This window comes from Brachycentrus maculatus, unplaced genomic scaffold (genome assembly GCF_059751285.1).
Source record: "Brachycentrus maculatus isolate JH-2025_06_01 unplaced genomic scaffold, ASM5975128v1 h1tg000047l, whole genome shotgun sequence".
NCBI classification, from domain to species: Eukaryota; Metazoa; Arthropoda; class Insecta; order Trichoptera; family Brachycentridae; genus Brachycentrus; species Brachycentrus maculatus.
In genome coordinates, this window is record NW_028280801.1 from 7,073 (window position 1) to 23,627 (window position 16,555).

The following is a 16,555-nucleotide window of genomic DNA, read 5'->3' on the forward strand; positions in this document are numbered from 1 at the left end:
GGTTTGAATGTATGAATATAAAGAAATATTCAATGGCACCAATTTCCTCATTGACGACAAACAAAAACACCTTATAATCTACCCGTAATTTGATAAAGGTCTAAAATTACAATTAAGGTGTAGTAGAATTGCAAACAGATTTGGCTTTCAAGAAATTGTTTGATCCAGACTAATTTATATCAGGACTCTATTAAACGTTATTTGAATAATGATTTCATCTCACCAATAGATGTCTCTAGTGAAATTCTAGTGCTTCGAGTACAATGTTTCGAAATTGGATCATATCAAGAATTTGAGTAAATTGGTTATCAATCATGAGTAGACTTTGTGAATGTTACACTTGTGTAAATGAATGTTTTGATTTTTCAAGGTGTTTGTGAATGGCGAGATGGTGACCACCATCGGAGACGGCGGTAGCTTCGGGGAGCTCGCGCTCATCTACGGGACGCCCCGCGCCGCCACCGTGCGCGCGCGCGCCCACACCAAGCTGTGGGGGCTGGACCGCGACTCCTACCGCCGCATCCTCATGGGCTCCACCATCCGCAAGAGGAAGATGTACGACGAGTTCCTCTCCAGGGTCTCCATTCTGGGTGAGTCACGGCACCTCAGCATACCGACCTAACCTAACCTAACCTAACCTATCCAACCTAATTTGTATTAGAGAAGGGTGTTGGTTATTAAACTTATATCACATGTTGGGTGTTGGTTATTAGACATAAAGTGATCAATCCTGCAATTTAAATATTATTCCACCATTCTCAAGAAGAGGATGTACGGCAAGTTCCTCTCCAGGGTCTCCATTCTGGGTTAGTCACGGCAGACAACCTTGCGTTTCTTCATAGTTTCTTCTCTTCAAAGAATCCATTAAATGTTTTATCGGAGATTAATAGACTGAAGGGTGCTGGTTAGCTTTTTCATCGACCCGTATTACGCAGACACAAGGGATCAATCCTGCAATTCAAATATTACTCCAGGGTAACATATTAAAATGTTTATCCTGACGGACAATTAAATGCTGGACTTCATGCAAGATTCTAAATACAAATATATGGTGGTCCTTTCTTTTTCCACATGCGTAGTAGACCACAATCTGATGGGGTCTTGGTGCTATTTTCAAGGCTCTGGGAACGAGCCTTTTTACGGTTCCGTCTTTATTAATAATAATTGATTCAGTTACTTTGTGGTAAAACTTATCCATTTTTTATTTCAATTTCAATTGGTAAATAACACGTTTTCTTAAAATAACAAGAATTAGAGAACATGAATTATATATAAGAAATATTTTTGTAGAGTTCGCCAAACATTTAATAGATAACATAGTGTAGGGGGAGAGTTTTACGTTTAAGAAAATTTACTTTTTTTTTTTCTCTTAAATACTTATTTTTATTTTTATAGAGAGTCTGGAGAAATGGGAGCGCTTAACTGTGGCTGATGCTTTGGAACCAGTTTCATTTGAAGACGGTGAAACCATTGTCCGCCAAGGTGAACCCGGTGATGACTTTTACATCATTCTGGAAGGTGAGAGGTTTATTTCACAGTGTTACAAACAACATGAAAATTTTTATTTGAAATATATGGAAAAAAAAATCATATACTTAAGTCAGCATTTTGTTAACTTTTGATATTACAAACATCTTTGCCAGAAAGCATCGAGCCTTATGTGCTCTAAACATTTTAAAAATCCATACAAGATATCACTGTATTGTGTATTATGGGCCAGTCTCTGAATTATTTTCCTTTATTATTAACAGTATAAATGTATTTTGTCATGACCCTTTATAAAATATTTAGTTTATGATTTAGCTAATGGGTTAAAACTCTCAATTTGAAAAACTCTTTTAACTATATTATTATCAAACATGGCCATTCTTAAAACGCAGTTTACATATTGAATACCCAAAAAATAGGAAGTAGAGAGATGCTGTATTTGTTTACACCCTTCCGAGTTTTCAGATGGAATGGATATAGATGTATCCAGTGGGTTGCACAGATAATAAATTAGGATAGGCAGTAGAGGTAGGGTAGTAAGGTAAGCTAAGTACTACTTACTAGGGTAGGCAGTAAAGGTAGGTAGTAAGGTAAGCTAGGTACTATTTAGTAAGGTAGGGTAGGTACTGATTGCGTTTTTATATGCCACGCGGGTAAGTTAGGTTATGCACTGCTTTTCTGCCTATATGGAATGTACGCCCCTGGATATATCCCATAATAAAATCAGCTTTTCTTGCGGAAACCATTATTCAGTTTAATGATGGAAGGTGTGTTAATTTCCATGGAGAGTAATTTCTTTTTCATCGTCAGGTTGTGCCCTGGTGCTCCAACAGCGCGCCGAGGGCTCCGGCCCGCAGGAGGAGATGGAGGTGGGGCGGCTGGGAGCCTCTGACTACTTCGGGGAGATTGCCCTGCTCCTGGACCGGCCACGCGCCGCCACCGTGCGAGCCGTCGGCCCTCTCAAATGTGTCAAGCTAGATCGGGCTCGGTAACACAACTTACTTATTTGCATGTGATATATTATACTCCTCCATAGCTACCTCTTGTGTTCATACCGGGAGCAAATACAGTGGCTGTGGCAAATTCAAATATCTAACCTTATCTATGGACATATTTTTTTAGAAATATTTGTGTTTTTATTATTTACAAAAATACTTCAATTTCATGCTATTTCTGTGAGCCTAAGCGGCTCATTATTAGAAATAGGTATCAAATTGTAGTAGAGTGGGTTCGAACCGAGAAACTGTGACTCCAGAGTCTGCGACACTAACCACGGGACCACAAGCCGACACATATGGGGCAGAGTTGTTCTGTCAATAAATACAAATAATAAAATAAATAAAAACCTGTGAATATGTCCAAGAGGCAGTATATATATAGTATATATATAGGCAGTATAGAGGCAGTTTGCTGGTGCATTTTCTCCTAGCATGCAGGCAACTAAAGAGTTGGCATGCACAAGGGGTCCTAGGATCGAATATCGTTGAAGGGGTGTCATTATGTTAAATTTCTTCATGGCTTTTATTATTTTCTCAGTAAAAACTTCAATATACTTTTGAAACTTCGCCGCACATCATTTTGTATAAAAATAAATTTAAGACCCTTCAATTTCGAATCAACAAGTTTATACTCCAAAATATTATGGAAGTATTAAATGTACATATTTTGTGTTACAGGTTCGAGCGAGTGTTGGGTCCGTGCGCAGATATTCTGAAGCGGAACATTACTCAGTACAACAGTTTTGTGTCACTTTCCGTATAACTAAGTTGGAATCACAAAATGTTGTTTTAAATAGAAATGTTTCCTCGAAGTGGTGGCAGAAGGCAGCTCTCGCTCCGTGCCTACTCTTGTTTCATCTCTTGTATTTAACAGGTTTCACCTCGAGCAAATTTTATACAATTTAAATTTGAAAAAAATCCACAATTTTTATTAGCCTTGTTAACCTTTCATGAAAAAATACAAGTATTAAATTATTTTTAGAGAGTATTTGTGTACTAGAGACATTATTGATTAATGTCCAAGAGCTTTCATAATATAAATAGGTGACAAAATATAAAAAGTATTTTTCATCCGATTCCCTCGGATGAAGCGGTGTTTATTTTGAAGAACGATATCGAGCTGACGGATTATAGGAATTCTGTTAAGAAGTGCATGCTTAATAAATTTACATGTAAACGTAATATATTAAATAAGGGTAATTCAGAATGCGGTCACCCGAGGGTTTTGAATTAGAATAAGACTTTGTAATTTATTAATGAACTGATTTAAACACTCGCTGGTTGGGTGTCATCCATATTTTCATAACAATCATCAATGAATTTGTAAATTACCTACATAAATATTTTATTATTCTGTTAGCTTTCTCATAATTTAAGAGTACATGGCGAGCAGATTCTGATTTCACATTCAATAACTAAATCCATTGAATTCTTGAATATTTGGTCATAGAGTATTCCATAGTTTGCCTTTCCTATGAAACTGGAGGTATATTTGCAGCTGGACTGCATATTTCCAAATATATATTTTTACTGACAGATTATTGTTGAATTGCAATTTTAATATTTTGGTAGTGACTGTTAACTTTGTACATATTAAACAGAAATACATGATTATATAATGTTTCCTATAGTTTTTCACTTTATTTTATTTGTATTGACAATTATTGTGCCAAAGAATTAAAAAATTCTGTGTTGTATTAGTTTTGTTTGCACATAGCAATCAATAAACAAAATAATCAGAATCGGTTTTCCATCTACTTTTTTCCTTGAATTTAACATTGTAATATATTCATATTTAAAATCTTGTTAGATATAATGATAATTTGCTTTATTATATATTTTTTTGTGAATCATGCTTGATGCATTGAAATAAACAATCTTAAATTTATAGGTATCAACAAAATGTACTTAGATACTTGGTCCTTATTTAAGATGCATATTATAAGATCACTTTTCCAAGGCTTATAAGGCAAATAATATTTTTTTAAACAACAAACATTGTTTCTGAACCTTTTGCAAAAACACAACATGGTCTCAATATTTTCCATCAGTTTCTTACCACTTAGATGTCCATATTTCTACCTTACCAGATCAAAAATGTAGCCGGAGATTTTTAAGATACTTGGAAAGGATTCTGGTCGGTGTTTGGACAGAAGATAGACATTCTCAAATGACCGCAATTAAAAATTTTGTTGTAAAAGCGTTCATTTACCATTCATGACTATCGTTAAATATCTATATTGCTTACATTCGCTATGTATCTCAGATAAAACTATCCTCTGTTGAGAACTTTGTGAAGTAAATAGCTTTCCCTAAATATTGTAACATATATATAGTGGTCTTAAATTGCCCAGACTTCTATTTTCCTTTTTGTATTAAAAGATACTTATTATTATCGATTATATGATACACTTGATTGTTTCTTTCATCTTCTGGATTATTAAATATTCATTTAAAAAAGACAGACGGTCTTTTTGTTGTTGCTATTTGCGTCCTTAATTTTTTTTTTGCTATTTGCATCAATTATGACCAGTTTACAAATATTCTATCATTTTCCTATACCCCTAAACGTTTTACCTTTGTAGATAAAGTAGTGTTCATAAAATTTACTTCTGACAAGCACCTTGGACTAGGTCTTCGATCCGTTCTGTCAAGAAGTTGAAACAAAATTAGCTCATTCTCGAATAAGAATATAGTTAAATTTACCAATAGTTCACTTATCTACACAAGGTATATAATTCAAAATCGAATGCCTGAAGTTTGATATGATAGATGGAAGTAATGTGGAGAAATTTCCCATGCAACATTTATATTTTTACATTTATCAGTTTTTTGATTTACCTATATTATCGGATTGTATCATTTTCACCCGATTATTTAAAAATAATTTGCCTAATATGTAGCTAATTCAGATGAAAGTTATTGCCAATCATGCTTGTCATAAGTCATTTATTTATCTTAATTTCATATTCTAGCAGCTAAATAAGAATCAATTTAATATATGGAATTATAAGCTACTAGAAAGAAGTAAATTCATCAAAATGACACACATAAATGATGAAACATCTGAACACAGGAAATTTAAAAAATATATCTTTGAAAAAGATTGATAAATCCTTATCACAATGTAATTTTTCCAACCATATTCGGGTAACTAAACAAACAAGAAATACTGCCATTCATCTTATGATTCATAAATCCTTTTTTCCCTGATACTTAGAAAATTGTGTGTTTATCGTAATATTAAGTTGTAGAGGTTATTTAATTATTTTCAGTGGCAACCTGCATAGAATTTGGTTTTGAAAAAAGTACTTGTTTTTAAGATAATTTTTTTAATTGCATTTATCTTAGTTTTTTGTTTGTTGTAAAATATATATTTTCTGTGTTTTATGCTCAAAGGGCTTCAATATTTATTAGACAATTCGTATATTTGTCATCTTGGTAAGAATAGATCAATTTGTATACAAAACATCCGCACAAGCATCAGTTTTCAAACAAAATAAGCCGTGGATGTACCTTTCTATTGCAGATTTCTTTAATTTAATACATATTATTTCCATTAAATGTATATTAATAAAACTGGTTTTCTTTACCCGAAAAAACACAAATTTTACTTATGCAGATCCTACTCATCCCTTCTCCCTTCTGTTAATACGGCTTTTCTATGGATGGTGTTATGCAATACATAACAGGCGCTTTCGTGCCAGCGCTCTGCCACAGGATTAAATGTAGCTCAAGCAAGAGTGAGCATATGAAGAGGTTAAGACATGGAAAAGTTAACTTTGACAATAGTAATAGTTTCTGGTTTTCTATGTGATAATCTTAACCAGGGGAATTAAATTTAATCTGTTTGAATCCGATTTACAAGAGAATAAATAACTTCTTGTACCTCTGGTTACAAATATTATTGTTCAGATTCATAATTTTATATCCTTTACGAAAAACAATTATACACAAGCATAAAATCTTTACTTTTGAAATATTTCATTAAAAAAATTATGTATTAGAGAACGAAAAGGTTAAAGCACTATGTATGTACTTATTAAAAAAAGCTTGTGGCCCTGGTTCAAAGCCGGTATCTTATTTTTTTGTGTTTTTAAATATATACTTACATAATATTGTTTGAATTATTATTCAATACCATTGTATAAAATTTTTAAAGGAAGAAAATAAATAAAAGAATGTTTTATTAAAAACTTTATTTGTGGAAGAATTGAAAGATTTGCTTTCATCTTAGACTAAAATCTAAAATGAAAGCAATAAATAACAATAAAAAGTAAAAACAACCTAGAAGAGTCGAAAAGAACAACATCAAAGGAATAATTTAAAAACGTAGAGCTGAATAATGGGAAAATAAGTTGTGTCATTAAGGAAATGCTCGGGAGAGGATGGGTCTAGGAGGTGGAAACAATGAGGATCAGATGATGAGATCTCTTTAGGAGTCACCCGCTGCAGCCGATGAGAACACTCGGTGCTCGTAGCTTCCGGACAGAACTCGCAGCTTCAGGGAACAAACTGGACAGCATACACCTACCGACAACCAAACCTAACAGAATATTCTTTGCATAATTAGCAAAGGGAAGACAGAAAATCAATTATCTAACATCGCCGAGTCGCCAATACAGCCTATCTTTACGAATTGAGAACTTTTGCGAGGTATTCTTAACTGACGTTTCGAGCCACTTGAATCAAAATTGGGGTGAATTTCGGTTTTCCAGCTCTCCAGTACATCCTTCTGTTTCTCCAGTTGATAATATAATGTGTAATATGTTCAGTCTGGTCTAATCGCTGGGTTCAAATCCTCTTGAAATTTTGTTATTTATTTTATTAGTTGCTTATCCTCAGTTTTCTTTAGATTTTACTTCTTGGAACAATGTATTTTGATGATTTAGATTATATTGGCATATTTGCTCTTCTTGTCGCATTCGAGTGTTTCACGTTTCACAAAATGAGGGATGCAGTCATGAGTATTTTATTTCTTTTCAGAATTTCTTTATAATTATTTCCACTTATTCGATACGAATATACACATATCTGCACAGCATCATCAGTAGGTACACATTGTTTTTTTTTCATCTGCATTATTCATTTAAAATATATAAATCAGTCATGGTATTCTTTTTTTCTTTTCATTTTCACAACTTCTGTATAAATATTTCCACTTATTCAATCAGAATATATACATATATCGCTCTACAGCATCACCAGTCATTACACATCGATGTTTTCATCTTGTAACAAAAAATCTTCTCATCTGATTATTCATTTAAAATATATATCCATGTAAAACGTACATTGGTAATATTGTTAAAATATCAATAAATAACAAATACTATCTCATATTTGTATCTCGATTCCTAAATTTATACTTATATACATATATTTATATACGGGACTGTATAACAGCCCCATACGCGTAATTTAAATAGTTCACTTAGTTTGTTTGTATTCACTGTCTTTTCACTGGCATCCGTTTTAATAGTTTTTGATGTCCGTAGTCACTTTATATTGTAGACAAAAGATGGAAACGAAACTAAGCTGACTAAGGGTGGATATCTGAGCGCGCCGAGATTAGGTCGATCATATGTTGGGGAGTACGGCCATACTGGTCTTGCAATCTAACTGTTCCCGGGTGTGGCCTGCGAAGGTCAGACCAAACTGTCCCAGGAACTCTAACGTCAGCTCCGTACTCTCGAAAGCCATCTCTGACTTCAGGAACTCTACAGGTACATTCTGGCGGTAGCTAAACATTAAGAATAACATTATAAGTTCACAAGTTTCATTCACAGTTAGATAGATGATTCATCATTTCCTCCGATACATTTCTAAGTGATTGACTGATTATCAAGTAATGTTGTGTTGATAAATATCAAACTTGCCCGTGTCCACTATGGTTATCGCATGGTGAACATTTGTTTTTATTAGTATTAAAAATAATTGAAAACATTAAAAGGTGCAGGAATTTTAAATACTTTAATGTGGCAAATATTGACACGCATATTATGACTAAAAATTGTTTAAAAATCATCAAGGGAAGTAACCATACATGTTGTATTTACGGGAGGAAAGTGAACCACAAAATAAGAATCTCTGTGTGATAAATGGAGATGGGAAAAAAGTATTTTTATATAAAGTTCCTTCTAAAATATTATTGTTTAATGAATTATTCGTCAGTATAATATACAATACAAATTTACTGTATATATGCATATAATCAATTAATCTGTTAATTGATTATATGCATATATACATTATTATTAAGATTATCAATTTTAGCAGCAACTTTACAAATATATACAACAAAAAATTATGACTCATCTCCCTTTACCTATAAGCACAGAGAAGATCTGCATGAAAGACCATACAAAAAATAGATATTGGTAATGTAAAATATGAGCAGAATATCTTAGTAAATAGTATCAAAACTTCTGAAAATATTAGCATAGTAAATTTTAATTCACATACATTAAAAATAAAAATAAAATTCTGGCAAATTAACCAAAATTTAGTGACACATGAAAAAACAAAACAACTATGCATCTGTTTTGTCAAGGATTATATGCATCAGATGAAACGTATCGGCAATGAAAAAATTAGGTAAACATCACTTCTCTCATGATCTCAGCACAAGGTAGTAAAATATATATGGCTTCCTACAAAGCAGTTATATTGGCATGAAATGAAAATGGGGATACATAAAATAAGTGGAACTAAGCAAGGAATACTGCCGTACAGAACCTAAACCCTAGCAAGAGCTTATACTAGATATTCACTAGAGGAACGCAAAGGGCTCTACAAAGTACAGTAAACCCCTCCCAACGCTGAGATAGCTACTGCGTTATCGGAGGGGACGTTATAGAGAAGTTAATGTTATTAAATTGTATTTCAATTTTAAATAACTCATTAAGTCATTTCCGCTACTTAAAATGTAAAAATACAATTTGAAACATTAACCCCTTATAAAATTCCCTAAGATATAGGGGTACCTATGTCAACGTTGTAGGGGAGTTTACTGTATTTATATCGTGATGATATTGATATTAATTCATTGTAATGGTAGAATGCAAAAATTAATGTCAATATCTCTTTCTATTCCTTTGCCAAATGCCTAGCATTTGCCATTACCAACCACGCTTTCGGTACTGTATGGCAAAACAGCTCATGGTAGTCATATCACATGATGGGATAATCTTGAATCAACTTCGAATCAAACATCGTTTTTATTTGATTACGCTAATTTGAAAAGCTTATGAAATAGTCAAAAAATAAAAACTTATCCATAATATAACATACGATTTGATGATGCACTTGAGGTACGCCTTTCTCTCTCGTTCGATGAACCAGTCCACCAAGAAACCAGCCATGAGTGGGGCGGTCTGGTACAAGTGGAAGAACCTGTGAAAGTTTCCAGTGGCCCATGCACTTCTCATCTGCAGAGCGTGGCTGATGCAACTATCCTTTTTCTCTTCCATTGATAAGGTCTTAATAATTGTGGTTAAATCTGAAAACAAAATGATATTTAGGGTCTATTTTCTTATAAAACTGGTTCTTAATTTTTAATACGGAATCTCGGGAGAGGAACGCCTCTAATTACAAACAATTCATAAATATTTTTTTGAAATCTCAGTCAGATTTTCACATTGTAAACAAAGTCTTGGGTTACGAACAGGTAGTCATCTATGTACTTTGCAAACTGAGATTTCGGAGACATTAACATGAGTACATTTTTTTATTTCTTTAATTGGTTTATTATTTAAAATATCTTTTTTTTAATTCAGACTTTCCATTCCAAATTCAGCATTTCCATCGTGATACATGTACTGATAGAAAAGTTCATATTCCGATGGTCTAGAGTTTTTAAAAATTACATTATTTTTTTATGGGAAAATTAGTATAAGGTGACAATTTGGATTGCAAAAAGTATAACAGATGCAATGAAATTCGTAACCAAATTTAGAATTCTATTTGACGTATAATAAAATATATAACCCACAAAATTAATATGATAAAAGATGTTTTGAAACAATCATGGTGGATTTATAAATTACCGGACCTTATTCATAGCCATACATACTAACAACAGTAAATAGGCCAGGCTATTAATATTTTTGATATTTATTAGTTTGTTACATTTTTGAAGACACCTAGTAAAATGGATCAACAAAAAAATTGAGAATGATTACCAAAAGGCAGATAATTCAATATGTATATGTAAGACAGAGTTAGGTTTATGTATTAAATGTTAAATCAAACAATGATTTTTTGAGTCTACCAAGTTGTATTTTATTGTTAAAAAAAACACATAAATGAATTTTGTGACGATTGTTTCGCCTAGTTATGGCATTTTGTTTGTTGTTTTGGCACAACAAATGTTCAATACATTAGACTGACATTGAACTTAGTAGACTCAAAAAATCAGTGTTTGATTTAACATTTAATACATAAATTAAAATTGAGTTCTACAAATTAAATGCCAAATCTATAAATAAGAGTAAGGTTTTTTATATTCAAATGATGATAGACTGTATGGTAGTTACCTAATGTGTTCTTGGTGAAAATGTAATAAAGTATCCTATACGCCGTGAACTCCATCCCTTTACCGACTCCGGGCAGTTCAGTGTACAGCATCTTGAGCTGCGTCTGGCACTGGTTGAACTCCTCGTGGTCACCCTTCTCCAGGGCAATACGGGCATGGGTTTCATACACTTGAATAGTGAAATCATCACGTACACCTTGAACCTGGTCAAACAAATTACAAATCAACACTATTAGTATAACATAAAACCAAAAATATACACAATTAACCTGTCCGGGATTAAGAGTCTGCGGATAAAACTGTATCTGGGAAGTGAATTGTTTTTATTTTTAAATTTCACAATTTTTTATCACAGTCAATACTATAAACATATCGTGGGTGTACTAGCAAAATATTAAAAAAATGACATCAGTACACATGTTTTATATCACAACTATCGATGTTTTATTTTATTTCATGAGTTTTCTTTGACAGCATCATCACGATGATGTCACAAAAACTTTATTTTAAGTAAAATATCGTAGGCAATACAGAAAAATAATGAGAAATGTAGTTTCAGTGTTTAAATACAACCACAGATGGCAGTAAAATAGCCATTTTATAAAATCATGTTATATAGCATCTCTAGCTTTCGAAACTAGTCGTAACAAAATATAATACTCGAGTGGTAAAAAAACAAGTGTTTTATTTATAATTTAACCATGTCATACCACAAACTGAATGCAGAAACAATAAATAACACAAAAAATGTTTGTGATTCCTTGAAAACAGCTGTGTACAGATTGCAGCATGATCAAGTGAAAAAATGCGATACAAGAGTAAGAATTCTCTGTAATAATAATATTCTTTGTAATACAATAAGTCATCCATTTCAACAGAAAAGAGAATGCTTCTTTAGAGTAAATTTGAAAGTGACTGCTAATTGAATGGATTAACCTTTATTTAGTTGCATGATCACATATTCTGATTAACTGATGGTTACCAATGAGAGCATTTGTCACATCGCTTCCTGTGGGATGTTGTTTAATTTGAAAGTGACTGCTAATTGAATGGATTAACCATTATTTAGTTGCATGATCACATATTCTGATTAACTGATGGTTACCAATGAGAGCATTTGTCACATCGCTTCCTGTGGGATGTTGTTTAATTTGAAAGTGACTGCTAATTGAATGGATTAACCATTATTTAGTTGCATGATCACATATTCTGATTAACTGATGGTTACCAATGAGAGCATTTGTCACATCGCTTCCTGTGGGATGTTGTTTAATTTGAAAGTGACTGCTAATTGAATGGATTAACCATTATTTAGTTGCATGATCACATATTCTGATTAACTGATGGTTACCAATGAGAGCATTTGTCACATCGCTTCCTGTGGGATGTTGTTTAATTTTGGTTATCTTTTTAAAAAAAAAACTTATTTGTCTCCTTTCATGAATTTTTTCGCAGATACTTTGTGACACATTGTATAATAAAACCTGATGATTACGAGGTTCTTTTCGAAACCGGTTGGAGAAAAGTACCAATAAACAAAGTAGTATTTTATAAAGTGTCACAAAGTAAAGATATATAAAGGGTCCGCCAAATAACTTTTTTTTTTTGAAAATGGGGCGCAAAACATCGAGTGTAGCTTCGGCTGTGTGGCACGTAGCGCCGTCCTGTTGAAACCAAATGTTGCCAATATCCTCCTCTTCAATTTTTGTGAACAAAAATCCGTTCAACATGGCCCGATAACGATCGCCATTGACTAACGGCCACTCCTTGCTCATTTTCAAAGAAAAATGGCCCAATTATGCCTCTGGACCAAAATCCGCACCAAACAGTGACTCGTTTTGGGTGTACCGGCTTTTCAATGTATGCGTGCGGGTTTTCTGTGCCCCAAATACGACAATTTTGCTTGTTTACATACCCGCCAAGATCAAAATGAGCTTCATCCGAAAAGATGATTTTTTTTGGCAAAATCGGCATCTTCTGTAAGTCGAATGTCGCAATATTTCCCAGCGTTGTTCAAGCGTATACACAACCATATTCGCTCAGCGGAAGGATAAAACTAATTATCTGTCAAATCAGACATGAGCTAAGTGTTACCATTCACGAAATAAGCACTAGTTGAAAAAAAAAACTTTAGATGGCGGACCCTATACTACTACTACTACTACTACTACCATCACGCCGTTTCCCCACAGGGGTAGGCAGAGAGGATGGAACGCCACACTCTTCTGTCCTGACATACACTCCTAGCCTCCTTCACATCCATACATCTAGTCATACATGCCCTCCGATTGCGCAGACTTTTGACACCGCCAGATTTTAGATTAAAGATAAATATGTATATAAAAATGTGAATGCCAATCCATTGCGAGTGAAACATAGTAGTCGCAGTGGTATGACAGCTGGAATTACTGGCAGAATGAAGTGTTAATAGGAAACTCACGGTAAGATCCTGTCTGATGGACTTGAGTTGATCGCAGGCGTATCGGTAGTCCTGCTTGGCCACCCAGCGGTCCTTCACGTTTTGGAGTGACTTCTGGAGCACGACAACGGGGCGCACCTCGCACGCGGCGGGCGCCTTTGTCAGCCTCAGGAAGGACTTCTCCAAATCGGCGCAGGTCCCTACAATGTGAAACTCCGTCCAGTCAAAATCCCCCGCTGCGTCTTCCACAATCAGGTTCTGGAATGACACGTCGAGGAATTTCTTGGGCTTGGAGTTGGGGTGGGGGGAGCTGGCTATACTCGGGACGGGGGCGACGGAGCCGTTGTTGAACCGGGCGGCGCGCTGCTGCAGTCGATCAGTTGCCGTGAATTCCGGAGAGAATATGACATTAGGCTTCTTTTTTTGGCCCTTTCCCATTTTGGCATTCCTGTTTTTCTTACTATTATTGTCCGGACCTAGTCTATCCGATAGTTTTCCCCGGCTTTTATTTTTATAATTTTTATTTAGAGGTTTGAAATTCTCATCACTGGCACTTGATGAACTGTGGCTGTAAAAAAAAAAACAAGATCAGCTTTTAATAAATGTTGTGTACCCAAGAATACTAGGAGCAAATTTATGGTTATCTAATAAATAGAAAGCTTAATATTTTTTTTCCAACTAAGAAAATAATAGTACCAAACTACCAAAGCACTAGCCTAGTTTGTTCCATTCCAACAAATTGTTGCTGCAGAGAGGGGTGAACAATTGTGTTTGTATTTTTAGATGAATTAATGCAATATATGATAATCCTGTCTCATTTGGATAAGCCTGGGTTTTACACACATAGTTACGTATCATAATGCATAGAAGATTAAGAGTTCAGAAATATCAATTTACAAAATCAAACGAAACAGTCTTTTTAGATTCATTCCGTCGTAAGTTTGACTAAAACATTTTTTTTTCATAAAATGCGCGAGACAAGTTACACCGGCACGTGTCCTTGGATATTTGGCATAGAGTCAATGTAAGATAAGTCAGTAGAAATAGGAACATACCTGCGACGCCGGCGGTGCGGACTTCGAGATCTGTCGGGGGAGGAAGGCCGGGGGGCGAAGCGGTGAGGCGGTCCCCGGCCGGGCTGGCCCTTGAGGCGGGCCTGCAGGGCCCCGGGAGGCGGGCGCGCCCCCTCCAGGCGCGCCTGCAGGCCCGCGGGCGCCGGCCGCGGGGCCAGTGTCAGGTTGTTCCTCTCGCTGTACACGCTCGGGATGGGCTCCTCGTCCCAGTTCTTGATCCACAGCTCGTCCCGACTGGCCGCCACGGTGATCCGCCCCTTCAGACAGACCTCTATCTGGTCGCGGTCGAAGTCCGTCTTGCACTTCTCGTAGCACCGCATGATGTACTTGTTGAGGCTCTCCGGCCAAGCGCCCGATGGGTTGTCGAACCCGCTGAGCTTGGCGGAGGGAGCGGCCGCCGGGGTCGGGAGGAGGGGGGCGGGGGAGGGGGCGGGGGCGGGCGGTGCCAGGACGGGCGGGGGCGGCGGGAGGGGCACCTCGAGGGGCGGCGGAGGGGGCGCCGGCGGCGGCGGACAGGGGGGCAGGGGGGGAGCCTCGGAGGGCAGAGGCGGTAGATCCGACGATTCTAGAAGATTCATCGACCCGAAGGAGTTATTATTCTGATTATTCCTGTTCCTTTTACGCTTCTTTTTCGCTCCGCCGCTGTTGTTCCCAGCGAGGGGGTTGTTCGGCTGGAAGGGCGGACCTCTTTTGGCATTGGGGTTGATGTTGAACCGTATCGGCGCCTGCGGGTTGAAGAAAGACTGGTTGCCCTGCGGCGAGGGTCCCGGAGGCAGGGGAGGAAAGTCGCCGAGCAGCGAGCCGCTTTTGTTATCTTTGTTCGGGGTGTTATTCCCGTTACCGTTGAAAATCTGATTCCCCTGATTTTGTTGTTGATTAAAATTTCCCATCTGATTATAGTAATTGTTATAGTACTGCGGGTATACGCCGTAACCGTACTGATACATGTTGTTATACATCCATCCGTTTTGCTGCTGCTGCATGACGTTGTTTTGCAAATTGACCTGAGCGTTCACCCCTTTGTCACCCATCGTAGATTTTCTAATCGGTCCAAATAATTAAAATAACGTACCTAACTTACACTACCTATACACATTTCACATACGGCTGACCCCAATGCGAATAAGAATCGAGAACAGCTATTTCAAAGGCACAGAACGCAATAAACTTAAAATAGTCTTACCAGATATTCCTTGCTTTTTACAACTATCTGATAACTACAATTCTACGATCCATTGCAAATATTATATAATAAATTTAATTTGACAGAAGAACTAATCTCTTTATGACGAAACGCCAATTTCCCGAAGCTTTGAGCGCCAACGTCGAGAAATTTGACCACAAGACACTGAAAACTTGAACAAGATGGCGACGGATATTTTATTTTGTCCGCAATTTCGAATAGTGTTGCTAGAAATTGGCACGTACATTAGGCAGTTACATAAAAAAATCATTCCTTCCTTTCCGTACCTACTTATTTTATTTTGTTTTAACCCGTAAGCTGCGGATCGCATCTATTGTCGTTTTTTATAGAAGTACCGTTGACTGCGGATCGCATGCATAGTCGTTTTTCAACTTAACGTACTTATATCAACACCTATGGATAATTTTTTGCACTTAAATTTGGTTCGAGGCATATATAAATTAGTTCTCTTTGATTTATTGTCATAATATATCAAAAATATTTTAATTTAGTGTCAACTTTATCGTGATTACTTCCGGTCGGCTCGTGCTCCGCAGATACGACAGCCGCGTCTTTTATACAGCCGCCATACTTTAGGCCGCGAGTCCGTAAATGTTAATATTTTTGTGTAAATACACCATAAAAATATAATAAGTAAAGTGCATTGTGTACTGTGAACATCTATGATGGATATCCGAAAGTTTCACTACAAAAAATAGGCAAAATATGCTTTTTTGTCAAAAATATTGTAATGTAAAATAATCCAGCACGGGGCGGAAAGTTTGACACTCGAAATCGAGCAGCTTAGAGGTTAAAGAATCTGTATATACCTACATATTGAAAATGTGTTTAGGTACT

General features: G+C 35.9%; 2 protein-coding genes across 2 annotated transcripts; one reads left to right on the forward strand and one right to left on the reverse strand.

Annotated features, from left to right (window-relative positions):
* The first annotated feature begins 371 nt into the window (after nucleotides 1-371).
* Nucleotides 372-6,088, forward strand: LOC148312242 (cAMP-dependent protein kinase type I regulatory subunit-like). The gene is made up of 4 exons (XM_088277591.1): nucleotides 372-590; nucleotides 1,396-1,518; nucleotides 2,299-2,476; nucleotides 3,165-6,088. Exons 1-4 carry the CDS (start codon nucleotides 389-391, stop codon nucleotides 3,247-3,249), a joined length of 588 nt encoding a protein of 195 aa, XP_088133717.1. The 5' UTR covers nucleotides 372-388; the 3' UTR covers nucleotides 3,250-6,088.
* Nucleotides 6,089-6,670: 582 nt separating this feature from the next.
* On the reverse strand, nucleotides 6,671-15,881 carry LOC148312243 (leukocyte receptor cluster member 8). Its single transcript, XM_088277593.1, has 5 exons — nucleotides 14,497-15,881; nucleotides 13,463-14,009; nucleotides 11,024-11,225; nucleotides 9,780-9,987; nucleotides 6,671-8,229 (listed from the first exon to the last, which is right to left on the reverse strand). The coding sequence occupies exons 1-5, from the start codon at nucleotides 15,543-15,545 to the stop codon at nucleotides 8,067-8,069; spliced, it is 2,169 nt and encodes a 722-aa protein (XP_088133719.1). The 5' UTR covers nucleotides 15,546-15,881; the 3' UTR covers nucleotides 6,671-8,066.
* Nucleotides 15,882-16,555: the final 674 nt, after the last annotated feature.